At 55.4% G+C, this 25207-nt stretch overlaps 3 protein-coding genes across 6 annotated transcripts; all 3 read left to right on the forward strand.

Moving 5' to 3' along the window:
- Nucleotides 1–9433: 9433 nt before the first annotated feature.
- CNR2 (cannabinoid receptor 2) lies at nt 9434–10483 on the forward strand. The gene has a single exon (XM_030964527.1). It carries the CDS (start codon nt 9434–9436, stop codon nt 10481–10483), a length of 1050 nt encoding a protein of 349 aa, XP_030820387.1.
- A 1369-nt stretch (nt 10484–11852) lies between these two features.
- HMGCL (3-hydroxy-3-methylglutaryl-CoA lyase) lies at nt 11853–20988 on the forward strand. 4 transcript variants are annotated; one of them, XM_030964519.1, is made up of 16 exons: nt 11853–12204; nt 12714–12848; nt 13039–13176; nt 13795–13900; nt 14217–14417; nt 14558–14748; nt 14931–15030; nt 16766–16993; nt 17406–17495; nt 17716–17823; nt 18162–18257; nt 18764–18912; nt 19206–19269; nt 19590–19778; nt 20019–20144; nt 20424–20988. In XM_030964519.1, exons 1-16 carry the CDS (start codon nt 11861–11863, stop codon nt 20523–20525), a joined length of 2367 nt encoding a protein of 788 aa, XP_030820379.1. In that variant the 5' UTR covers nt 11853–11860; the 3' UTR covers nt 20526–20988. The 4 variants fall into 4 exon arrangements, with proteins under 4 accessions (XP_030820379.1, XP_030820380.1, XP_030820381.1 ...); XM_030964520.1 differs by lacking the exon at nt 13039–13176; XM_030964522.1 differs by lacking the exons at nt 11853–12204; nt 12714–12848; nt 13039–13176; ... (3 more) ...; nt 14931–15030; nt 16766–16993 and adding an exon at nt 17111–17185.
- A 580-nt stretch (nt 20989–21568) lies between these two features.
- On the forward strand, nt 21569–25200 carry GALE (UDP-galactose-4-epimerase). Its single transcript, XM_030964528.1, has 11 exons — nt 21569–21646; nt 22363–22488; nt 22557–22672; nt 22894–23007; nt 23129–23305; nt 23396–23509; nt 23589–23655; nt 23744–23829; nt 23940–24017; nt 24128–24242; nt 24319–25200. Exons 2-11 carry the CDS (start codon nt 22368–22370, stop codon nt 24372–24374), a joined length of 1044 nt encoding a protein of 347 aa, XP_030820388.1. The 5' UTR covers nt 21569–21646; nt 22363–22367; the 3' UTR covers nt 24375–25200.
- Nucleotides 25201–25207: the final 7 nt, after the last annotated feature.

Consider the following 25207-nt stretch of genomic DNA (forward strand, 5'->3'; position numbering starts at 1 on the left):
TACTTAAAACCAACAGATGAACATTCAGAGTTTTTATTTTGAAGTAAAGACCCTGATTTCATTGAGTAACCCTGCACTTTCAGTTACAAAAGGGAAAAAAATCCTGTTTTATCCCTAAAACAAAACTGTTTCTTTACTTACCTTGTGTTACAGGGCTTTGACCCAACCCAGGACAAGGTAAAGACTCTAAATAGAAGTTTATATTCATAGTGACGTAATTTTAAAAGCCAGCATATATTTTAATACACATGTTGACATACCTAAGCCCAGACCTTTGTTCCTGTTCTTTATTGTATGTTAGCACAAAGCCAGCTGAAATTAATTTGTTTTCCTCCATTTGCTTTGGATTTCTTGGCACAATGTAGTAGCTGAGGTCCTTATAGCAGCTTTTTTTGCCTTTACATGGAAGACAACAATATCTGCTGTAAGCCTGGAAATTCCACTCATTAATTAACAACTCTCCTGCAATGCACATCAGCAGATTTTTGCTTTGTTTCTATCTCTAGTGTGTTTGTTTCTGCTAAAACACAATCTCACCCCAGCGTGTGGATGTTCTCAAGCCAGGAGTGTCAGTGGGATTGAGAAACAGCATTTTGCAGGCTGCAAATGTTCTGCTCTTGTCCGGGCAGCGCAACAGCGTGTACTTTTCAGTTCAGAACAAGGATGACACAAGGTCTGGCTGTTTGTCCTCGCTATCTCTGAGATAATTAAAGAAACATCTTGTCTTTGAGAGCTGGTTTTGGGGTCAGGCTGACACATTCAGCCTGGGGAGCAGGAAATGTCAGTGATAAGCCATTCCTGTATTTGTGCAGGAACTGTTCCACTGAAACAAACGGAGTCATTTGGAGGCCGAGCAGGAACAGGAGGGTATTTTTTAAATCAAAGGGACAAATACCCCAAACACCACAAAGTCCAGCTCGCAAAGTTCTGTGTTTCACCCTTCAGCTGTTAGAGCCCTGGGCTGGTTTCCTCCCCTGCAGTGGAAGGAAAGGAGATGTTCCCAGAACCGTGCAAACCACAACAGACAGAAGCACTCGAGTTCCTGCTGCATCCTAACGACACAGCACAGACTGAATCCTGAGGTTCTGTCTCAGTCCTTTATCATCACCACCCGAGATTCCTTCAACAGGAGCTACTCACTCCTTCAAATGCTGATTTTTAAACCCTCTTCCTTTTCAAAGGTCTCGCTGTAACATTTGTGACTCCTAAGCATGTGACACTACATCAACCTCAGGTACTCATGGGCAGACTGGGATATTTTAGCTGCCTCCAGGATCATGCTGTGCTCACCCTGATGTCCTGCAGGTGCTACAGAGCCAGTTCCAGAGGCAGAGCCCTCAAACACTGCTGGAACAGGACAGTGCTTCCAAACCCACCCTGCTGTGCCACAGACTCAGTGACCTCCACTGCACCCTCTCATAACCTGTACACAGCATGGAGTTTTCTATTGTGCAAGTGTCTGCCCTGTCTGGATTATTCCACTTCCTCCAGGCAGTCCAAAGATGACTGCAATAAATCCCAGCTTCCGTCATGTTCCCAGGGAGCTGTGTTACCCAAATCCTCCCCAGCTCCCCACCACGCTCCTGCTGCCACAGTGACTGCACCTCAAGGAACTCCCCAGCCACTTTTATTTTTCACTCAGCACCTCCACTCCCTCTCAGAGCAAACATTAATCCAGCCCAGGGAAGCAGCTCCATCTGTGCTGGCACTGCCACAAGTCCCAGTGAAGACAAAGCCTCCAGAGCTTCATTAGCCCCGAATTAAGATGCTCCCAGCTGTGGCTGAGCTGGATCCCAGCACACACACACTCCTGGCCGAGTGTTTCAGTGGAGCTGCCGAGCGTGGATGCTGCAGGAAGTCTGCAGCACGGATGACTCATTTGTTAAATCAACAGTGAACCATTGCCCCAGTTTTGTTTCACAGTGACGAGTTTCCGGCAGTGGGTGACTTTCAGTAAACCCAAGATGTTTACATTTTGTGGCTCCAAGAGCCCCATGACACACTTGAAACACGTTAGAAGTTTCCACCTGAGCCAAACATTAACCAGATTGTTAATCTAAGTTTCCTTATGAGGGAAATGCGTGAGCTTGTGTTTTCTTTCAAATCTGCATGGAAGCACTGGGTATACAGTAATGTTTAGAATATCCTTTATTCTGCCTGGCAGAGCACCTGTGTTCATTAAATAAAGCTCAGGATATTCACAGCAGTGAGCTACAGGAACTGAGCAGACATTTGAACCTCTGCAGGGTAAATAGAGAAGAGGCTTAAGAACCCAAACAATGTGATAAAACTACACATTTTTATTTTTTAAATCTCATTAGAAGTATATTGATATATGCTTTAGACATGAATTAAGTTGGTGTCCACCAGCACCTGAGTTAGATCAGCTCCAGAACACGAGTTCCCTCCTGTGCACTGCTGGAGCTCGTGAGTGTGAGATCACATCCAGCCCTGCATCGTGCATTGGTGTGTGGGGTGTGCACAGCATCCAGCAAGCAGCACCAGGAGTAAAACCCCCTGGACACCGACGGAGCCAAACCCCGAGCCTGGGGGGTTAAAGGGCTTGTGCTGAAGCAGCTTTGTCACAGCTGACAGCTTTTCCCACTCTGGAAAACAAACACATCCAGGCGCGACTGCCTGCCGAGTCACACCCTGTTTTCTGCCTCAACAGCTCTCCGTTCGAACCCACAGCGGCTCTGAGTCACTGCAGGAACCTTCAGCCCATGTGAATCAATACGCCTGGCTCACGTCCTGTCAGCAGGGAGAACAGTTCTACCTGAACCCTCCTCCCTCCACGACAGCAGCAGAGGTGTTTGTGCGCAGGAGAATCCCTCGGCCAAGCCCTGTTCGCACTCAGGAGCTGTGCTAGACACGGCAGTATAGATGGGGGGGGATTCTGAGCATTTTCTATGAGTGCAGTAGAGAGTCACTCACCGTGGCTCTCTGAGTCACACCTTATCAAGGTGAGCAGTGCCTGACCCTTAGCCCCATCTGCACCACCCAGTTTTTAAATTCAGCCCAGCAAACACAACAGTCAGAGAAAAAGGAGCAATCCCTGTCCTCCCACAGAGCACAGACACCCTTCCAGCAGGAGCTGGGTCGGAGTGTCCCAGCGCAGCCCCAGGGCTCTTCACTCTGCTCTGGGGACAGAAATTCCTGCACTCCTGAGCAATTCCAGGCTCACAGTCCCTTTCCCCAGCACCTGCACAGCATTGCTTCAACCCCGAGTATGGGGGTGTTCCCAAAGCAGGGTTATTCCAGAAAAAACCCTTTACATTACAACAATCACCTCTGATGGTTTTCCTTTAGTCTTGCAGGGCAATTTGTGCTATAAATCAGAGTCAATTTAAAAGCTTCTAACTATGCTGCCATAATAATATTTCTTTCCTATAACACACATTCCTGTGACAAAACAGACAGAGGAAACTTGGGTCTATGTTTCACAGGATGCTGCTGGATGTGAAGCTGTGTCAGAGCAGGGAATAATTTGGAGCTGGGTGCTGCTGTTGGAACTCAGGACCAGCATAAAGAATCTTTCTGTTTCTCACCTGCTCTTTACAATCTCGTACCTGCTCCTGCAAAATTTCTCAGTTCCTGGAAACAAGAATGGAAGAATTCTTTTTTAGGACAGAGCTGACAACCCATCATCTCCTGTGCTTACAGCACAGCCCGTCATGCCTCTCATGGTTATTGTGGTTTCCAGACCCGCTCCCAGCCCAGAAGGGTCGGGCAGGTCCCTGCAGAGCCAGGGAACCCCCTTTCCCGGCCGGGGGCCAGGAGGAAGCGCCGAGTTCCCAGTTCTGCCTCCTTCTCAAGCTTTCCCCCGGCGCTGTCCGGGTTTCCCTGGAGAGGGCAGCCGAGCACTGCTGAGCTGCCGAACCCCTGAGCCGCGCACGCTGCCCAGGGGGAAGGAGGCGAAGCGGGGTTTGGAGAGGACGCGGTGTAACCGCTCGTGATGCCACCGAATGAGGGAACTGGGATCCCAGCAGGAGGGAAAGTTGAATTCCCAGCTGGAGAACCGAGTTGCTGGTGCTGGGCTGGGGCTGTGGGGTGGCTCTGTGGGTGGCAGAGCCGGGTAAGGAGCATCCAAGGGCTAAGGATCACTTTGCTTCGCTCCAAGGCTCCCCACTACAGCCTGGATGGTCACATCCAACCACAACGTGGCCAACCCCTTTGGGATTTGGGGCCAGCTTGCCTGTCCCCCGACCCGTGACATTGTCCCTGGTGTCACCAGGCAGGGAAAGCTGTCCCTGCTTTCCAGCGGCACCAGCACAGCACAGCCCAGCCCAGCCGAGGGGGAAGTGGTCACTGGAGGAAGGATGGATGAGAGCAGGTACAGCAGCACCACAGCCTCTGCAGTCCCGGGTCCTTCCTGACCACACGGATTGTGGAGCTGAAGACCTTGATTTTCCTTCCACTTGAAGAGAGAAAATCACCTCGTTCCTCTGGCATAAGTGGACTGTGTACAGAGAAATTCAGGGGCACAGGTGAGGTTTGTGCTGCTCATGCAGGCACAGACAGCAGATTTCTGAGCTTGCCCTTAGACCTGCACACAGCCAGGTACATCCAGATTCTTCCACATCCGCCTCTTTGCTTTCCCCCCCACCCCCCCCATACCTTTCCATGTTCCCAGAGAAATAGGAGGAGAACTTGAATGTCTCTTGCCTCAAACTCTGCAGTTACAAGGAGAAATGAGAGGGACTGGGAGGACAATTTCAGCAAGCCGGAGGGTTTGGGTGGTTGTAGATGTGGCACAAGCAGGCAGCAGAACACAACACCCAGAGGAGAAGGGAGGAAGGAAAGAAAACCCGACACACATTCTCCGAAAGAATGTGACAGAGAGCAAGGAAGCAGAGGAAGGATTCACACTGATGGATTTCCAACCCAGGGGAATAAACCAGAATGGTTCAAGAAACGCAGACGAAACCAGAAGTGCCGTGAGAGGAGAGGGAAGCAGGCGCTGTCCACAGCTGCAGCAGCTGCCCTGAGAGCCCGAGCCATGGGAAGCCCCAGAGCATCCGTGGGGAGGTGAGTGGTTTGTGTTTGCTGACCCACAGCATCCTGCAGCCCTGGGCCCTTTTTTCATATCGCCCCTGAGAACCCTCGGTGCTGCCAGGCACAAGGCAGGCTGGGGAGACTCTGCTGTACGGGAGATTCCTGGGATTCTCTATCAGCTGTTTGGTATAAACTGCAAGGCAATGTGTAACAGGGTGGGAAACTGCTTTTTAGGATGGATCCTTTCTTAAGGAGATGAAAGGTAAGTGCTTCATAGCAGGCTATGGGTTAGCTCTTTACAGCTGATTTTGGGAACTGTTAATGTTGGAACTGGAGTGACAGGACAAGGGGGAATGGGTTCCAAGGAATTCTTCCCTGTGAGGGTGGGGAGGCCCTGGCACAGGGTACCCAGAGCAGCTGTGGCTGTCCCTGGATCCCTGGAAGTGTCCAAGGCCAGGTTGGATGGGGTTTGAGCAACCTGGGGTGGTGGAAGGATGGTACTGGATGGGCTTTAAGGTCCCTTCCAACCCACAGCATTCCCTGATTCTCTGTCAGAGGTATTTCCAAATGTCTCACAGGGATGTGATGCTGAGTTCAGTGTTTCTATGATGGTTTTGGTGCAGTGAGAGCAGCCCTGATTTGCCCTGCTTTGTACCCAAAGTGACACTTGCAGCTGCTCTGCCCCCACCCCGTCCTGGGTTTCACTGTCCCCTCAGGCAGTCACACATGGGCAGAGCTGATAAATAATCAAATAATCTTCAGTGTGGCATTTGAGGCACACAGGTCTTACATCAGGGAGGGAATCCCACTCGGTGTCATTTAATGTGGTCAGGACAAACCAGGATGAACAGCTGATTCCAAAATAGTGGAAAAACTTCTGCAACTATACCAGGAAATCACAATGTTTGTAAAGCAAAAGATACTCTTCTTCTTCAGCAAGTGAAATTTGCAAGCATTAGTGACAATTTTTTGCATAAATCACTGCACGTGTTTGTAGTAGGTGATAATTTAGGACATTTTATTTTATTGTAAAGCTCAGAACTCTCAGATATTCTGCACATGAAATATTCAAGAGCAGTGCTTTCAGAGTGCTGCAGGCACAATGCACTGGCTGATTGCAGCAGGAAAATTTAATTTTACATTATCTAAGCAACGGGTACATAACTTTTTAATCAGCAGGATGCTGTGGTGGCTCTGTGAGGGCAGAGCCATCCCAAGTGGAGCAGGATTGGTGCTGCTGTGTGCAGGGCACTGCCAGCCCCACAGCTGGAATCAATCACAGCGAGGCGCTGAGAGGGAAAAGACTCCTTCATTTGGAAACTGAATTTTCCCCAAAGCCAGTTGGAGCTATTAGGCTGGAGTGAGTGGGCTTGCAGCAGATCTGATGGGAGGGGAGGTTTCATTTGCAGTCACTGGGGCTGCATCAGGAATATGTTGCATTCCCAAGTATCTGATCTGGGTTCTGTTCCTAATAACTCGCCCCTTGCTCATTCACTGCTGTTTGCTGGGGCTCTGCTCTTGTTGCTCGGGGTGTCTCTATTGCAAGGCCACGTTATTTTGGACAAAATATTCCCTACCCTGGGCCTTCCTGCTGGCAGGAGATGCCGTACTGTGATCAGAGAGTTCATCCTGTGCAGAAGCCCAGGGAATCTCAGCTCAGCTGCTGCTCTTCCAGGGAAGCAGCCCCTCTGTGCCGCAGTCCCTGGAGCCAAAGGAGGGCCAGAAGGCACTTGGCTCTTTCTTGTTGAGCTGAGCTGTCAGCCCGTGGGGCTGGGGCTCCCTGGCTGGATGCACAGCCATGCCTGGGGCTGGAATTCCCAAGGAGGTGGAGATCTGCTCTTGGAAAGGGGTTTCCAGCCTGGAAGTGGGATTTGCCCCATGGAGGATGCTGCAGGTCAGCTCTGCCCCAGGAACCAGATATGGGCTGGCACTTTTCCCAGGAGCTAAGGCAGGCAGGGGGCAGAGGCCACGGTCAAACAAATCCAGGGGCCCATCTGACAAGAGGAAAATGTCCCCTGGGCAGGAAAAAGCAGCTTTGTAGCGAAAAAAGCCAAAACAAAGAGGGACAGGCCGTGCAAGGAGAGGAGCTCCTGGCACTGCCTGTGTTTTCATGCTTGTGCAGAGGAGACCTTTTGCTGGAGCAAGCTCTGTGCTTCCCTCATGGACACAGGAGCTGCAAGGAGGGTCTGGGGAGCAGAGATCTGTCCTTGTCATTCAGCCTGAGACAGAACAGATGTGGGAGAGGAAGATCAGGGCTGGCTGATTGCTGTGAGCCCAGCACACGACTTTGAACTGAGGCTTATCTGAGTTTTTTCAGCCTATGGAGAGAGCTGGGCCAGGACAGGCAGCACAGAAGTTATTTTAACATTATAAGCAGGCTCTCTCCCCTAGCAGCATAACATCAGGGATGGCATTTTGCTGCCTTCACTCCCTTGCCTGGTGTTCAGTGGTTTCCAGGCTCCTAAGGATGTTAGTTGGATATTGCACAACTGCAGCTTTGAGGATTTATGGTAGTCCTGGGAATGCTGGCTGCAGGTAATGGATGCCAAGGTGATGCTGGAGGCTGCTTAATGAAGAAATGTCTTGGTTTGGATGCTGGGGTTTGGCTGGGGAGGTTTGGAAACTCGAGGCAGTTGGTCCCTGGTGAGCCCTGCTGTATGAGAAGTCCATCTGTCTGCTAAATCCATCCCTCTCCAGAGGGAGGGATGTTGTCAGGTTTAATAACAGCAGTTGGTAATTCCTGCTGCCTGTGAGGCGTTCCTGAGAAGGGCTACAGGAAACGAGAGCACTGAGATCTGAGGGCAACATCCCCTCCTGTGTTGTTACCCCATGCAAGAGCCTGATGTAAGAGCAGGGCAGCTTGCTGCAACACTCAGCTACATGTCAGCCCAAAGTCCAGGACTCCTCCAGCCTGGAACACCAAGAAATCCCCATCAGGAGATCGGGATTGCCCTGCTGTGCTTAAAACCTGCACTGAACTCCCTGTAGCCAGCACTGTCCCAGCCCTGACAGGCAGCAGGAGTCAAATGTGGGGCTGGGGCTCTTCTCTGTCACCTCCTGGGCAGCCTCTCGAGTCATTGGGGTATTTTGCAACTCCTGAAACACAGGAAGAGAGATGAGTGTTGGGGGAATCAGTGGAGAAGGAAGTCCCCAGGCCAGTTAAAACACCCATGTTTTATAAACCCATCTCTGCTGAGATGTCACGGACTGAGGTTTGCTGGGCAGTGCTGGCTGCTGTCACCTCCAGCAGCAGCTGAATTTCACACAGCAGGCAGGGGAGCCACAGGTGGAGGGGCACAGGAGGCTGGAACCCACAGCCCTGCCCTTGCTCTGTGGCTGTCACACATCCTGGCCTTGCCTCGTGTGTTTGGGACATTTCCTCTTTCACAAGAGAGCCCAGGGCAGCGAGGGACAGTGAGTTGTTTGTTCTGGGGGAAAGGGAACGCTGTCAGCTCAGTGCTGTCCTCCAGCAGAGGGAACTCACGATCCCATTGCCTGCATGAGGGATCCTGGAAGCTTTTGGGAAGGGGGGTCCTGTTCCATGGGCTTGGGCACAGCATTTTGCTGTAATCCAGGCAGGTTTGGGGTGTCCCACAGCTGCCTCTTCACCTGCTTGTTGTAGTGTGTTTTTACACCTGCTCTAACCCAGTCCAGGATGATCTTGTTCCCTGAAATCCAAGGCTGCACAACTCGGTTTAAACACCGGTGCAATCCACAGAAAGAATGGGAGAAAATAACACCCTGAGGACAGGTTATGAAGATGAAGGGGGTTAAATTGAGCTGCAGAACTGTAGAGAAAAACCCAGCTCTTGCTGCAGAGTGCACTGAGTAGCTCAGCATCTGCCCTGTGTAAAATCAGGCACTTCCCTCCATCACATCTCTGCTGATGCTAAAAGTATTGATGAAATCAGCCTAATTCTGGGTGTGGGCAGGGGTTCTTAGGCTCAGGTGGTCTCAGTCCTGCATGTCCCTATTTGTATGTCCAACTTGTACTCTAATATCGATCTCTAATTAATCTCTAATAATATCTATTAATCACTCTGACAGTGGCACATGGAAGATGGAGGGGGAAACACAACTGCAGTGAGCTTTGTAAAGCTGCAATGGGCCAGCTTAAATATAAACCCAGTATTGTTGTTTTCTATGTTCAAACAGCTTTGGTGAGGAAGGCTGTGGGAAATGGGTCTCAGCCAAACAACCAGCTGGGAAAAGCCTGGGAAAAGCATGGAAGTTGGCTCCAGTGGTTGGGCAGTGGACCTGAAAGCAGCTCTCTGTGGCCTGATTTCATTTTTCTTACTTGCCTCTATAGGGAAGAAAGTATCTTGGGTAAATTTATTGCTTGTTAAGTCCTCTTCACCTCCACCTTTTTCAGAGCACCTGAAGAAGTGCAGAGGGAAGCAGCAGGCTCTCTGTGAGCTCCCAGCTCCAGGTAACCACCATGGATTCTTGCAGGATCCCTGCAAACGCCTCCAAGTGCAGTGGAAGCACCATGGAGTGCTTCATGGTGCTCAGCACGCAGGCACAGAAAATAAGCATTGGTATCCTGTGTGGCCTCTTTGGGACAATGTGTGTTTTTGAGAACTCTCTGGTGCTCTACCTGATTTTCTCATCCCCTGGGATCAGGAAAAAGCCTTCCTACCTCTTCATTGGCAGCCTGGCCCTGGCTGACATCCTGGCCAGCATCATCTTTGTCTGCAGCTTCGTGAACTTCCACGTGTTCAACGAGGCTGGTTTCTCCAAGGAGGTGTTCCTGCTGCAGCTGGGAGGGGTGAACACGTCCTTCTCAGCCTCCCTCAGCAGCCTGCTGCTCACAGCCCTGGACCGCTACATCTCCATCAGCCGGCCCTCGGAGTACAAGCTCCTGATGACCAGGAAAAGGGCCTGGACAGCCCTGGCAGTGCTCTGGGTGACCTGTGCCACCATTGCTGGCCTGCCCCTGCTGGGCTGGAACTGCTGCACGCTGGATTCCTCCTGCTCCGAGCTGTTCCCCTTTGTGGATGACAATTACCTGTCGGGCTGGATCTGCTTCGTCGTGGTGCTGCTGGGCTGCATCGTCTGCGCCTACGCCCACGTGCTCTGGAGGGCTCGCCAGCACGTGGCCTACATGGAGCAGCACCAGGCACAGGCAGGGAAGCAAAACAGCCGGATGAGGATGGACGTGATGCTGGCCAAGACCCTGGCCATGGTGCTGGCTGTCCTCATGCTCTGCTGGTCCCCCGTGCTCGTGCTGATGATCTACAGCATCTTCGGCAGGCTGAGCGACCACCTGCGCAAGGTGTTCGCCTTCTGCAGCACCCTCTGCCTGCTCAACTCCATGGTCAACCCCATCATTTACGCCCTGAGGAGCAAGGAGCTCTTCTCCTCCCTGAGGAGAGTGTTGTCCCACTTCAGGAGGCTGCTGAAGGCCCCTGAGGAGAGCCCAGAAGCAGAGAGCACCCACAAGTCCTCTGTGATAGAGACTGTCTGCGAGGACACGCACGCCATGTAGGGAGGCACCTGGGGGAGATCCACCCACTCAGCCTGGAAGGAACAGTCTGGATCACTTTTCTTTTTATTTTCTCTTCTGATGGGGGTTGAGGGAAGCTGTGATGGGGAGACAGCTCCTGCTGATGTCACCCTTCAACGCTGGGACATGAAGTGCACAGACTTTGCTGTCAGGCACGGGTTGGGATTGTTGGGGTGTCCTGTGCAGGGCCAGGACTGGATGATCCTTGGGGTGTTCCTTCCAGCTCAGGACATTCCATGATTCTGTGATATTCTCCCCACGGGAGATTCAGGTTGGACATCAGCAGGAATTTCTTCATGGAAAAGCTTTGGAAGGGGCTGCCCAGGGAGGTTTGGAGTCCCCATCCCTGCAGGTGTCACCTGGATGTGGCTCTCAGTGCTCTGGGCTGGTGACAAAGTGGGGACTGGTCACAGCTGGGACTCAATGGTCTGGGGCTTAAGGACTTGGCCAGAGCTGGGGCAGACAGGACCTTGCAGGCAGCACATTTCTTTCAGTAGATTTCAGAAGAACTGACTGAACCACACGGGTATTTGTGGGATGTTATGTGATTAAACATACAAGCCATTTTCCAGGGTTTTCTTCCTTTTCTTTCCTGGTGTACAAAGTTCTCCAGGTGACAAGTTTAAGCCCAAACTGGTGCAGATACGTTGAGCATGAGGAACTTGATTTGGGTTGTTTTTCTGCAAATTCCACAAAAGCTGCACTTTTAGCTGAATGGACAATGAAGTGGGACAAGGCCCTTCACCAGTGACCTGGAGTACCTGGGCTCCTGCCAGCTCCCAAAATGCCTCCAACAGGGATGAGCCTGGCTGGGGCATGGCCACGAGGCCCTTGCACTCTGCCCTGTGTCCCAGAGGATGCACTGCCCAGGCTCCCCAGGGAATGGGCACAGCCCCAAGGCTGCCAGAGCTCCAGGAGCCTTTGGACACTGCTCCAGGGATGCACAGGGTGGATTGTTGGCGTTATCCCTGATGTTCCTCCGTTCCTCCCCAGATATTCCCTGATTGTTGGGGTTATCCCTCCCTGGGATATTCCCCAATTAGTGGGGTTATCCTCGAGGTCTCTACATCCCTCCCTGGGATATTCCCAGATGGTTGGGGTTATCACTGATGTCCCTCCATCCCTTCCCGGGATATTCCTCGATTATTTGGGTTATCCCTCCATCGCTCCCCAGGATATTCCCCAATTGTTGAGGTTATCCCTCCATCCCTCTCCGGGATATTCCCTGATTTTTGAGCCATCCCCGATGTCCTCCATCCCTCCCCGGGACATTCCCCGCCGTACCCGCGGGAAGCGGTCGGGCTGCAGTCTCGAACCCGCGGCCCCGGGGAGCCGCGGCGTTGGTGACGTCACGGGGCCATGGCGGCGCTGGCCCTGCTCGGTGTGGCGGCCGCGCTGGGCCCGGGCCTGGCCGCGCCCCGCTACCGCCCGGACTGGGCCAGCCTGGACGCGCGGCCGCTGCCGGCCTGGTACGACCGGGCCAAGGTGGGGGTGTTCGTGCACTGGGGGGTGTTCTCCGTGCCGGCCTGGGGCTCCGAGTGGTTCTGGTGGCACTGGCAGGGCCAGCACGATGCCGCCTACGAGAGCTTCGTGCGCCGCCGCTTCCCGCCCGGCACCACCTACGCGGACTTCGCGCCGCATTTCACCGCCCACGACTTCCAGCCCCGACAGTGGGCACAGCTCTTCCAGCGGGCCGGGGCCAGGTCAGCGCCGGGGTGGCCGGAGTTGGGGTCCCTGAGGGGATAGGGGAGTCCCTGAGGGGATGAGTGCCATGGCTGCAGGTCCCTGAGGGGATGGATGGTGGGTCTGGGGGTTCCTGAGGGGATGGAAAAGCTTGGGAAGCGTATGGGGCTGTTCCCAAGAGGATGCAGGGGTGTGAGGGGATGGAAGGGGCAAATCCGAGGATCTCTGAGGGATTGGGGGTCCCTGAACAGTGCTGGGCATCCCTGAGTGGTCGTGCCCAGGGTGCTGAGGATATGACAAGTCTTGCTCTTCCCTAAGTACTTACTGTTCATTCTTTCCCAGCGTTAAAATCCACTAAAAGCCTCTCTTATTCTTGTATTTGCTTCTAAAGCCAAGGGATAGTGACAGAAGGCTCCTCACAGCGTGGTTATCCAGTGCCTTGCTGTTTTAGTGACTGGGATTGCAGTGGGGCTGGGAAATACCTCATTTGTTCCTTTGCCATCCCAACCAAGTCCTTTTCTCCTCTCAGATATGTGGTCCTGACCACGAAGCACCACGAGGGCTTCACCAACTGGGGGTCACCAGTGTCCTGGAACTGGAATTCTGTGGATACAGGGCCCCACCGGGACCTGGTGGCAGAGCTGGGAGAGGCCCTCAGGGAGAGGTACGGCCCTGCCAGGGAGCTCTGCTCTGAGAGCAGTGAATCCTCCTGGCTCTGCTTGGCAGACAGCAGAAAACCCTGTGAAAAATGGAGTGCTTGCAATGATGAAAAATAATAATGCCAGTAATTTAATTTCTGCTGCTTCTTAATCCCCACTGAAGCCTAGCTCTTCCCTCTGTTTTTTGTCCTTCAGCAACCTCCATTATGGGCTGTATCACTCCCTGATGGAGTGGTTTAACCCTCTCTACCTCGCTGACAAACAAAATGACTTCAAGACCCAGAGCTTCGTTTTAAAGAAGACAATGCCAGAACTTTATGATCTTGTCTTAAAGTAAGAGCCACAACCAGTTCAGAATCACCAGCATTTCCTGGTTTCAGTTCTGTAGAGAAAGGTGCCAAGTGGGTGCAGAGAAGAGAAATGTTGATTTTTGCCGAGGCGAGTTCTCTTTGCTAAGCAGTAATGATTTGTGGTAATTAGAAAAAGGGTTCACTTTTAACCTGTGGAAGATCTAACCTGTGGAATAAGGCAGGGACAAATTTTTCCTGCAAAAGCAATTCCCTTTAATCCTGCCTTTGTGCTGAGGGGCTGAAAGTGGAACAAACTGTTCAGTATTTAGTAGAATAGAAAAGTGATTTCACTGTGAATTTACATCCTTGCCTTGCTTCCCCTTGCTGACAAAAATAAAAGGCTTGGGCTTGTGGGTCATTGTCCCAGCTCAAGAATGTGCAGTTTGAGGTACCAAATTCTGGATTTTTTGGAAGAACTGCACCCTCTCTTGAGCTGTGGATCAACACCTTGTTCTTTGCTGCTGCAAGAACCTCCCTTAGAGCTTTGTGTGAAGCAGAAAATGAAACAAAAACCTCCTGGTGATGCCAGGCGGTGGGAAGGGGAAGAAACAGTGTGGCAGGAGCAGATGAACCTTTATGAAACAACATCTGTCTCCCGTAGGTACAAACCAGACCTGATCTGGTCGGATGGGGACTGGGAAGCTCCAGATTCCTACTGGAATTCCACCTCTTTCCTTGCCTGGCTCTACAACGACAGCCCTGTCAAGGTACCAGTGCCTTCTGCCCCTCCTGGCATTGGCTGGGTGTGGGAGGGCAGGAGGCTGTGGGGTGTGTGATCAAACCAGAAACCTCCCGGACATTTGCCAAATGTGTTTTATTCTCTGACAAAAAGAGAACCTTGGCTGTGCTGCTGGGACAGCTCCACTGACCTTTGATGGACACTCAGCTTTGTTGCCTCAGCTCCTTCTCAGGAGGGTTTCCATTACACTGGGAATTTTTAGGTGCTTCCTCAGGGGGGTGGCTGCCAGCTGGACAGCCCAAGAACAAAAGGATCTGTGCCCTGAGCTGTTTTCCTTCTCTCAGGACACCGTGGTTGTCAACGATCGCTGGGGTCGGGGCTGCTCCTGCCGCCACGGGGGTTTCTACAACTGTGCTGACAAGTACAGGCCAGGCACCCTGCCAGAGCACAAGTGGGAGATGTGCTCCTCCCTGGACAGGCTCTCCTGGGGCTACCGCAGCAACATGAGCCTGCCTGACGTGATGGATGAAATGAGTGTGATCGAGGTGAGAAAGCTGACTTCAAAACAGCCTGGGGGAGGATTGCTGGGAGTGAGAGGCTTCTGGAGCAGCTGATGAGGGTAAAACCCCTCAGTTTCTGTGTTGTCTGAAGTGAGGATAATGTTACCTTGCTTTATCTGCTACAGGAACTGGTGCAGACTGTGAGTTTGGGTGGCAACTACCTCCTCAATGTGGGACCTACCAAAGAAGGGATGATTGTCCCCATCTTCCAAGAAAGACTCCTGGCCCTTGGGAGGTGGCTGGACACCAATGGGGAGGCAATTTATGAATCCCAGCCTTGGAGGGTGCAGATGGAGAACACCACAGACACTGTCTGGTGAGGGCTCTGCTGCTCAGACAGCTGAGCTGGTGTTTATTTCTTACCTTTTCCTAAATTTGGAGTTGGTGGCAGTGGGTGACCCCTGTGTGGTGACAGAGGGCAGAATTGTGTTCTCGTGCTGTCTGGAAAGGTGAGGTTTGTGTCTGGTGCCTTCACCTGCTGAACTCCTCCTCTCCCAGGTACACCTCCAAGGGACCAGTGGTCTTTGCCATCTTCCTGCTCTGGCCTCGGGACAATGTCCTGCACCTGTCCTCACCCATTCCATCTCCAGGCACGCAGGTGAGGGACTGAACACACACTGAGAGCCCATCTGGGGGCATTTGTGGGTGGGAAGGGCCAGCCTGGATTTGTTCAGGAGCTGGGGGAGTGGGGAGGTGTGACGGTGTTCACAGGGGTCCCAGGATGAGGGAAGAGATGAGGATCTGACTCCGTGTTTCAGAAGGATTGATTTATTATTTTATGATATGTATTATATTAAAACTATACTAAAAGAATAAAAGAAAGGATTTCATCAGAAGGATGGCTAAGGATAGAATAGGAAAGAATGAATAACAAAGGCTTGTGACTGACTGAGACAGTCTGGACAGCTGGACTGTGGTTGGCCATTAATTAGAAACAACCACATGAGACCAATCACAGATGCACCTGTTGCATTCCACAGCAGCAGATAACCATTGTTTACATTTTGTTCCTGAGGCCTCAGCTCCTCAGGAGGAAAAATCCTAAGGAAAGGATTTTTTAGAAAATATCCTGGCTACAGGGAGATTGTGTGCTGTGGGCTCCTGGCAGCACCCCAGGCTTTGGCTCACATGGAACGTGGCACAGGAGCTGCCAGGACAGATTCCAGTCCTGGAGTGTGTTGATCCTGTTGTTGCAGGGGAGGGAAGCAGATCCCCCCGAGCAGGAGGGGCTGTCCTGCAGCCCAGGTGCAGTGCCCTGCTGGTGGCACGTCACCCTGACGCAAACGTTGCAGTGGCCTTTGCTCTGAACAAATAGGGGCAAAGCATCAGCAACAAACAAGTCCCAAACAACAAACTGCAGCCTGCTGTGGCCTCCAAACACCCCTGTGTCACCCCTGTGCCACCTGAGCCATGGCTGGGGACCTGCAGGGGCTGTGGGCTGTGCAGAGGGGGCCTGCTGAGCTGCAGCTGAGTGTCCCCTTCCTTCCCCTGCAGGTGACACTGCTGGGCTTTGCTGGCACTCTGGAGTGGCAGATGCAGCCAGGGACTGGGATGCTCATAACCCTGCCCTACATGCTCCCATCTCCTCTCCCTCCTCAGTCTGGCTGGGTGGTGAAGCTCGAGGGTGTGAAGTGATGCCTGTGGGGGGATCACAGCATCTCCCAGTGCCCTTCTTTTTGACTGAACCCGAGAGGATTTTTATGTTTCACGTTGAATACATTATTTTTCACTTGAGAGAATCTCTCCTCCAGTCTCTGTTGCCTTGTGTTACTGCAGTGTTGGTTGGAACAGTTGTGATCAGCTGCTTCCATGATGAATAAATCTGATGGAAGCTTGCTGGAAAAGATCATCTGTAAAAAATATACAAATCCATCAACAAACTTTTATTGATATTCTGCTGGAGACAGCTACAACAAAAGATTTTGTTTTTAGTGAATTGAAAAGACTCCACCATTGTGAATTGCACTTGTGACTTCTGCTTGCACTCCTGAACTTGTGAACTTTGAGTTCCAGTAAGAGCAGGGTTCCTGCGTGGATGTTGAGCTTCTCAAAAAGGGTTGAACAGTGTGGGTGTGAGTGATGACCAAGAGCACAGGTTGTTGTGAAGGCACCACAGCATTGCAGGCAGGCTGTGTTTTGTTCCTGTCCCAGCTAAACCTGCCAGGACACTCCGAGCTGAGCTGGAGCAGAGCCCCGGGGCAGGGCCACGTGCGGAGCCGGTGCCGTGGGCGCTGTTACCCAAGGGACAAACATCCCCCGGCCGCGAGTGCCAGGACCCGCTCACGGGAGCGCCGCCGGTGACGCCGTTACAAACAAAAAAATGTGCCAAACAGGGACAACGGAGCGATGGCCTCTGCCTCACTGCCCCATCACCGGTGCCGGTGACCCCTGGCGCGGAGCGGGGCCCGCCCCAAACAAACAGCTCCGTGTTTACTCGGCGCACCGGGCACCGGCAAGGCCCCGCTATAAGTGCGCGGCGGGCGCGGCGGCGGGCAGAGGCGCAGGGGAAGATGCCGCGCTGCGACACGGGCTGCGCGCCGCGGGACGGCGCCTGGGGACAGGTACGGCACGGCTGCGGGCGGGACAAGGGACGGAGGGGCCGCGGGGACGGCGCCGGTGCCACGTGCGGAGCGCGGCGGGGCCGCGGCCACGCCCCCGGTAATGTCACGTGCCGGGGTGTGTGCGGTCACGTGAGCACGGCAGACATGGCGGCGCGGCGGCTCCTGCCGCTCTGGGCGGGATCGCTGCGGCCCGTGAGGGAGCGGGAACACCGGGACCGGGGGAAAAGGGACCGGGGGGATCGGAACCGGGGGCGATCGGAACCGGGGACAGAGGGACCGAGGGGCACCGGGACGGAGCCAAACGGGGCCGGTGTGGGGGAGATCGGTACCGGGCCAGGGCCAAGCGGGGCTGTGGCTGGGGCACAGCGGGGCCGGCGCTCCGGGGCCCGGCTGACTCTGCCCTCCGTGCCAGGTGAGCTCCGCTGCGGCGGCGGGCGGGGCGTACCCCAAGCGAGTGAAGGTGGTGGAGGTGGGACCCCGCGATGGGCTCCAGAACGAGAAGGTAACGGCGGCTCCGGGCTCCCTGCTCCTCCCGGGGCCGTTCTCCAGCCCAATCCCCCAAATGTCCCCCTGTGCCTCCCAATGGGACGGTTTTTCTTTAAATGCTGCTTTTTTTAATGTTGAAAATTCGCTTCTTTTTTTTTTTTTTTTTCAGGGGTGGAAGAGTCTATTGTGTAAATAATAATAACTTTAAGTCATTTTTCTTTCCTTGTTCTTCTTAGAATCTTGTGCCCACCCCAGTGAAGATCAATTTAATCAACATGCTGTCAGAGACAGGGCTGCAGGTCATAGAGGCCACCAGCTTCGTGTCCCCCAAGTGGGTTCCTCAGGTCAGTGTTCACACAGGATTTGCAGTGCTGTGCTCTAAAAGTGCAGCAATTCAGTGGTTCTGCTTGCTCCCAACTCCCTGTTACTGGGCAAGAGGAGTTAAAATATCCCAGAGCTTCCCTTTGGACCCTGCACAGAGCAGAGGGACACACAGGTCACACACAGAGCTGTTTGTGCCTGGCTGGGTGACCCCTGACCCCTCCCAGGCGGCAGCTCTCTTTGCTTTGAGAGGCTCTGATCCCTCCACATTTCTGTTCCCTTTACAAAAAGGAATTCTAGTGATGATTTCTGGCAGGCAGAAGTGGCAGAACCCTCACAGCTGTGTTTCTTTGCTTTGCAGATGGCTGATCACACCGAGGTCCTGCAGGGCATCAAGAAATCACCTGGGATCAGTTACCCTGTGCTCACCCCAAACCTCAGGGGCTTCCAGGCAGCGGTAAGGGCTGGAGCACCCCAATATCCACCCTGGGGCTCTGCACTCCCACCTGCTCCTTTGCTTCTCTGCCTTCACCCTTTCCAAGGCAAGCTCAGGTGTGTCCTGGTGGTTTTGCTGCAGAGTGAGCTGAGGGAAGGATTGGGTTGTTTGGGGGAAAATGCTTTTGTAAAATGAGAGAGCTGTAGCCAGGGATTGTAGATCACAGAGACAGTGAGGAGGAGAAGAGCTCCAAGATCTTCAAGTCTAAATAAGCAAGGCAGATTTATTTGGGAACAGAAGAGTCTCTGTAAAGGGAGATGTTTATGGGGCTGGTTTGAGACATCCCTACCAAGAGATTCCTCTGAAACCCTTGAATTAACTCTTGGCCATGAAATCATGAAGTTGTGGCTCTGTTTGTCATTTCCCTCACAAGAAAAATCACCTGGCTTTGATATAAGTGCTGATCTCGGGGCTCTTTCCCAGCCTCAGTGGTGCTGTGGTTCCAGTTTGGGATTTTTAATTTGCAGGTGGCAGCAGGGGCCAAAGAGGTGTCAGTCTTTGGGGCAGCATCTGAGCTCTTCACCCAGAAAAACATCAACTGCTCCATCGAGGAGAGCCTGGAGAGGTTTGAGGAGGTGATGAGGGCAGCGAAGGAAGCCAGCATTCCTGTCAGGGGGTAAGGCCTTCCTGCTGGAACTCACCCACATTCCTTTGGGATCAGATTTTCTTGGCCAACATCCCACATGGAAGTGCACAGATCACTCCCTCAGCAGCCTTCTGGGCTCATCCTGGCAAACTTTACACCCATGGAAGAAAAAGTTGGTGAAATCCTGTAACCTTTGGCCACTGGAACATAAAATTGATTCTCCTGTCTTACTGACATGCAAAGTGCACAAGTTCTGACTGATTTGTCCAGTAGAATCCCCTGCCCTTTTCCAGCTAAAAGTTTGGGGTTTTTTTTAACCACAGATACGTCTCCTGTGTCCTTGGATGTCCCTATGAAGGGAAGATTTCTGCAGCTAAAGTTGCAGAGGTGAGTCAGTCATCAATGCAGCCACAGCTCCTGAGAGGGTTCTGATTGATTTTGAGGGATGTGAGGTGGGCACTGGGGGATATCCAGGATATAGGGGGGTATGTAAGGGAATATCCAGGTTCTCAGAGGCTGAAATGGGGAACTGAGGGAGGTTTGGGCACCTGCAGGTTTTTAATCCCAGGAGAGGAGTGTCCAGGGGATGATTGTACAGCAGGAATGAGCTCTGGGAGGGAAGGAGGGGTCTCCAGGGATTTATTGTGCAGCAGGAATGAGCTGTGGGAGGGAGGATGCCCTCTCAGTGCCCTGCTGGCTCTGCCCAGGTCTCCAAGAAGATGTACTCCATGGGGTGCTACGAGATCTCGCTGGGGGACACCATCGGCGTGGGCACCCCGGGCAGCATGAGGGAGATGCTGGCCGTGGTGATGAAGGAGGTGCCCGTGGGGGCTCTGGCTGTTCACTGCCACGACACCTATGGCCAGGCCCTGGCCAACATCCTGGTGGCCCTGCAGGTACGATCCCTGCTCTGCAGCACAAATTCCTGCCAGGGCTGCCTGGGAAGGACCTTAAAGCCCATCTTGTCCCATCTCCCACTGTCCCAGGCTGCTCCAAGCTCACCCAGCCTGGCCTGGGGCACTTGCAGGGATGGGGCAGCCACACAAATGGAGCAGCTTCCCTTGGGGATTTTGGGCTTGCTGGGAATTGCAGATTTGTGCTCCCAGAGCAGCCCCTGACCCGGGGTCTGTTTGCAGATGGGGGTGAGCGTGGTGGACGCCTCCGTGGCCGGCCTTGGGGGGTGTCCCTATGCCCGGGGAGCCTCTGGGAACGTGGCCACAGAGGACTTGGTGTACATGCTCAACGGGCTGGGCATCCACACGGTGAGTGGCACCTCAGGCTCTGCTCAGGGCAGAGCACAGGGCAGGAGCCTGAGTGTGGTGGGGACAGGACAGGGGGAACAGCTTCCCCTTGCCAGAGGGAGTGTGAGATGGGATACCAGGGAAAAATATTCCCTGGGAGGGTGGGCAGGCCTGGCACAGGGTGCCCAGAGGAGCTGTGGCTCTCCCTGGAGTGCCCAAGGCCAGGCTGGACGGGGTGTGGGGCACCCTGGGGTGGTGGGAGATGTCCCTCAAGGCATGTCCTGGGCCTTTGCCATGCAGGGGGTGGATCTGCAGAAGCTGATGGACACAGGCACCTTCATCTGCAACGCCCTGAACAGAAAAACCAACTCCAAGGTGTCTCAGGCCTCCTGCAGACTGTGACACTGGGTGGGATTTCTCCTTGGATCAAGAAACTGAGGATCCTGCCCTGGCTGGGATTCCTGTCTGACCTCCTGAGCTCCTTCCCAGCTCAGCATTTGAGAGGAAGCTCAAAATCCACCAGAATTAGGAAGAAGTGAGAGAATATCCTGTTAGATTGTGTTATACTGGACCTTGAGGGTGTCCCCATGTGCCTTGGAGAGGGGAGGACGTGGAGGGGCAGAGGAGAGCCCAGAGCAGAGCAGCAGCTCCTGCCTGCAGGGCCAAGGACAAGCACAGCTTTGGCAGTTAGAGCCCAGCTCAGGCTGTCCCTTCTCCCCTCCACAAACAGCCAAAGGCTGAGCCCAAACCTCCCCTGGGGCCCCCTCAGCCTTCAGGGGTGTGTGTGCTGCTGCACTGTGTATCTGTTGTAAGATACTCAGCACACCAGGAGTAATAAACACGTTATTTAATAATCTAAAGTGTGAAAAATTTGATTCAGCTGAACCAGCAAAGGAACGGTTTGGCTCCAGGTGCCTCTTGTACGTGGAAACTGCACCATTGTGGGCTGGGGGGTGAGGAATTCCTTCTACCCTGAGAGCAGAGAGTGAGGCTTCTCAGGTGATCAGGACCTTGGGAACTGCCCCCAACTCTTCTTTTTAAAGTAATTGATTGAGCAGTTTATTTGTGAGACTGGAGAGGAGCACAGGAACTTTGTCCTTTCAGGGGGCAGGGCAGGTGTGAGGCTGTGTGTGCCGCCTCTCCACATGACTTCAATAAACTGTAACAATTACCAAACCTTGGCTAATGAACGCCGCGGAAATGAGGCAGAATGGGGCAATAATTCGGGGTTTTTGGCGCAATAATTCGGGGTTTTTGGGGCAATAATTTGGGATTTTGGGGCAACGGCCTCCTCCGGCCGCCAGGGGGCGCTGCGGCACCGAGCTCCCCACAGTGGCTCCGCCCCCTCCAGCGCGCACCAATGGCCGCCGTCCCCCGCGGAATTTTGTCCCCGCCGCCGCCCCGTAGCCCTGACACGTTTCCATGGAGGAGCCGCGCGCGTGGCGCCGAGGGGCGGGGCCAAGGCCCGGCCTTAAAGGGGCCGCGCCCCTCACGGGGCTGAGCGGGAGCGGCGGCAGCGGCGGGTGAGAGACCGGGGGGGAACTGGGGGGAACGGCAGGAACGGGCAGGGGGACGGGTGTGCTGTCCTGCCCTGCCCTGCTGCCTTTGGCAGGGACAGCCCAAACCCCTGCGGCTTGGGGCACCCCCGGGCTCTGGAGCGATTCCGGTCCCCGGTTCTGCCCCTCGGCCCCGGGACCCTCCGCTGCTCCCGGGCCCGTCCCCGCTCCCGGCTGAAATCCGCCATAGTTTTGCCTTTCACCGGGCCCGGTGCTGTTCTCCCAGCCCGGGAGTTTGGGGGGCTCCGGTTGGGGCCGCAGCTCCGGAGGGAAATGTCCCGGTCCCGGTCCGGGTCCTCCCGGGGCTCCCGCTCCTCCCCGGGCCGGGGTTCCGCCGGTACCGCCGACTGTCCCCGAGCCCTTCCTGCGGGGCTGGGGGAACAGGGAGAGGCTGAAGGGCAGAGCTGCTACCCCCGCGGAGACCACCCCAATTCATTCATTCATTCATTAGTTAATGAAGTTAATTAACAGCGAGAACTGCTGCCCTGAGGGGCACGGGTGAGCCCAGGGCTGGGTGTAACAGGAACAACCGGGGCTCGTCTCCGGGAGGTGCCACCTCCGTGTCCGGGAGGTGTGACCGGCCCTGCCCCGCCCGTCCCTCGTGCCGTGCCATATCGTGCCGTGCCATACCGTGCCGTGCCGTGCCGTGCCGTGCCCACCCCGGCTCTGCGCTTTCCCCGCAGGAGCCATGGCCGAGACCATCCTGGTGACGGGCGGCGCCGGCTACATCGGCAGCCACTGCGTGCTGGAGCTGCTGCAGGCGGGCTACGAGCCCGTGGTCATCGACAACTTCCACAACGCCATCCGAGGTACGGCAGCCCCGTCCCGGCCCCGTGCCCGGCTCCAGCCCCCCTCACTGCCCTCCGTCCATCCCCAGGCTCCGAGGAGCTCCCCGAGAGCCTCCGGCGGGTGCAGGAGATCGCGCACCGGCCCGTGCTCTTCCAGGAGCTCGACATCACGGACCGGGCGGCGCTCCAGGAGCTCTTCAGGAAGGTGAGAGCGGGAGCTGCAGGGCCCGGGGCGGCTCCCGGGGTCCCTGGATGGGGTGGGAGCCACGGGAGCAGGGAGGGAACGCGGTGCCCGCTCCGGTGGGAGCGCCCCGGGCTGGCCGGACAGAGCTCCCGGGGCGATCCCGGCTGGTTCCTGCTGCCGTGGCTCTGATCCCGGCTGGTTCCTGCTGCCGTGGCTCTGATCCCAGCCCCTTCCCCCTGCAGCACCGTTTCTCGGCCGTGATGCACTTTGCGGGGCTCAAAGCTGTGGGGGAGTCGGTGCAGAAGCCTCTGGAATATTACAGAGTGAACCTCACCGGGACCATCGGGCTGCTGGAGGTGAGAGGGGCCGGGGGTGATCCCGGGCTGCTCCCCCTGCCCTGCCCAGGCCCTGCCGGCGCCCCTGGAGGGCTGGCACAGGGCACAGGGCTGCATCAGCGCTGCCCATTGCCCCTGGCAGACCATGAAGGCGCACGGCGTGAGGAACATCGTGTTCAGCAGCTCTGCCACCGTCTACGGGGACCCCAAGTACCTCCCCCTGGACGAGAAGCACCCGGTGGGGGGCTGCACCAACCCCTACGGCAAATCCAAGTTCTTCATCGAGGAGATGATCCAGGATCTCTGCAGAGCAGAGAAGGTGAGGAGCTGCCCCATGGGGCTGTGTCCTCCACATCGGGGCTGTCCCCACACTGGGGGTGACCTGGCAGCCCTGTCCGTGTGTCCCCAGGACTGGAACGCCGTCCTCCTGCGCTACTTCAACCCCATCGGCGCCCACGAGTCGGGGATGATCGGGGAGGACCCTCAGGGCATCCCCAACAACCTCATGCCCTACGTGGCTCAGGTACAGCCCCCACAGCCCCCGGGGGTCGCAGGGAGGGGACGCAGGTGCCGGGGCTCCACGGGGCTGTCCCTCTGTGCAGGTGGCAGTGGGACGCCGGGAATTCCTGAGCGTCTTTGGGAACGACTACAAGACGGACGATGGAACGGGTGCGTCACGGGACAGGGGGAGTTTGGGATGGGGGAATTTGGGATTCCCAGAGCCCTGGCCCTGCCCTCACCCTCTGTGTCCCCACAGGAGTCAGGGATTACATCCACGTTGTGGATCTGGCCAAAGGCCACATCGCTGCTCTGAAGAAGCTCAAGGAGAACTGTGGCTGCAAGGTGCCAGCCTTGGGGTGCTGCCAGCCCTGGGGGGACGTGGGGGTCCCAAGGGGGCTGAAGGAGAGCCTGGCCCTTCTCCCTTTGATCCCTGTCCTTTATCCTTGTCCCAGATCTACAACCTGGGCACAGGCACCGGCTACTCCGTGCTGCAGATGGTCCGGGCCATGGAGAAAGCCTCGGGGAGGGAGGTAAGGGCAGAGCTGCAGGCTCACAGGGGCAGCAGCTGCTCCCCACAGGGCCCTGCTCCCCCTCAGCCCCCCTGGCACCCCCCAAGCCCTCGGTGCTGCTCTCCCTGCAGATCAAGTACCGGATCACAGCCCGGCGCGAGGGGGACGTGGCCTCCTGCTACGCTGACCCCGCGCTGGCCGAGCGGGAGCTGGGCTGGAAAGCTGCCTTTGGCCTGGACAAGATGTGTAAGGGCATCCCCTCCCTGGCACAGCGGGCACTGCCAGCCCCCTGCCCTCCCTCACCTCCCTCCTCCTGTTCCAGGTGAGGACCTGTGGCGGTGGCAGCTGCAGAACCCCACGGGCTTCAGCAAGAACTGAGCTGTGACCGAGGGCTGGCTGAGCCCAGGGATGCTCTGAGCCAGCCCTGCCTCCTTCCCCCGGGGCTGTCACCATCCTGGGAGGGCATTTCCAGCTCCCCCTCCCGCCTCTGGCTCAGGGCAGGAAGGCTGGAGCATCCTCAGCCTCCCTCCTCCTCATCCTCATCCCACAGGTCTTTGCATCTCACAGAGCAGAACCACAATGAAGGGAGAACAGAGCCAGGGCCTGGTTTGGCACCATGGGCATGGAACCGCCATGGGAACCCCCAGGGGCTGCAGCCAGCCCGGGCTGGGAGCTCCTGGGCCCTCCCTGGGCATCCAGCACTGGGACAGCTGGGTCCTGCTGAGCCCAAACTGCAGCAGAGCCCCTGTTCCCTCCTGCCCCACCCAGCTCAGGGGGAGCCCAAGGCCCCTCTGCCCCTGCCCTGGCACAGAGAGGCACCAGGAACCTCCCACAGGGACCACTCACATTCCAAGGCTTCCTCCACCCCCCCTTGTCCCCCAGCATGGTTTTGGGGACCAAACCCCATCTCCCCCCTCTCCTGCTGAGCTGGAGAAGCCCCTGCCCAGGGCTGTGCCAGCCTGGCCTGGCTGCCCACAGCCCCCTGGGTGCCTGCTCTGGGCTCCTGTGGCAGCCACGCCCCAGAGCCCTTTGCCAAAGGCTGCCAGGAGCCAGCTCTGCCCTCCTGTCCCACCCTGCTCCTGTTTATTCCTGGCAGCTCCCAGGGCAGGGATGACGCAGCCGGCCCCGTGTGCTGTCGGCTGCATGAATAACTTATGAATTGAGCTTTTGATTTGTTTTTAAAATAAACTTTCCTACTTTCTATGTGGCAG

Source organism: Camarhynchus parvulus, chromosome 23 (genome assembly GCF_901933205.1).
Source record: "Camarhynchus parvulus chromosome 23, STF_HiC, whole genome shotgun sequence".
Lineage (NCBI taxonomy): Eukaryota > Metazoa > Chordata > Aves > Passeriformes > Thraupidae > Camarhynchus > Camarhynchus parvulus.

Excerpts from the sequence above, each read along its gene's own strand:
- CNR2 (XM_030964527.1), top strand. The coding sequence starts at position 9,434 with ATGGATTCTTGCAGGATCCCTGCAAACGCCTCCAAGTGCAGTGGAAGC.
- HMGCL (XM_030964519.1), top strand. The coding sequence starts at position 11,861 with ATGGCGGCGCTGGCCCTGCTCGGTGTGGCGGCCGCGCTGGGCCCGGGC. Across the intron at positions 14,418-14,557 it reads ATGAAATGAGTGTGATCGAG|GAACTGGTGCAGACTGTGAG; the intron begins GTGAGAAAGCTG and ends TATCTGCTACAG. Across the intron at positions 15,031-16,765 it reads TTCCATCTCCAGGCACGCAG|GGACAACGGAGCGATGGCCT; the intron begins GTGAGGGACTGA and ends TGTGCCAAACAG.
- GALE (XM_030964528.1), top strand. The coding sequence starts at position 22,368 with ATGGCCGAGACCATCCTGGTGACGGGCGGCGCCGGCTACATCGGCAGC. Across the intron at positions 23,510-23,588 it reads TCATGCCCTACGTGGCTCAG|GTGGCAGTGGGACGCCGGGA; the intron begins GTACAGCCCCCA and ends CCCTCTGTGCAG. Across the intron at positions 23,830-23,939 it reads AGGAGAACTGTGGCTGCAAG|ATCTACAACCTGGGCACAGG; the intron begins GTGCCAGCCTTG and ends TCCTTGTCCCAG.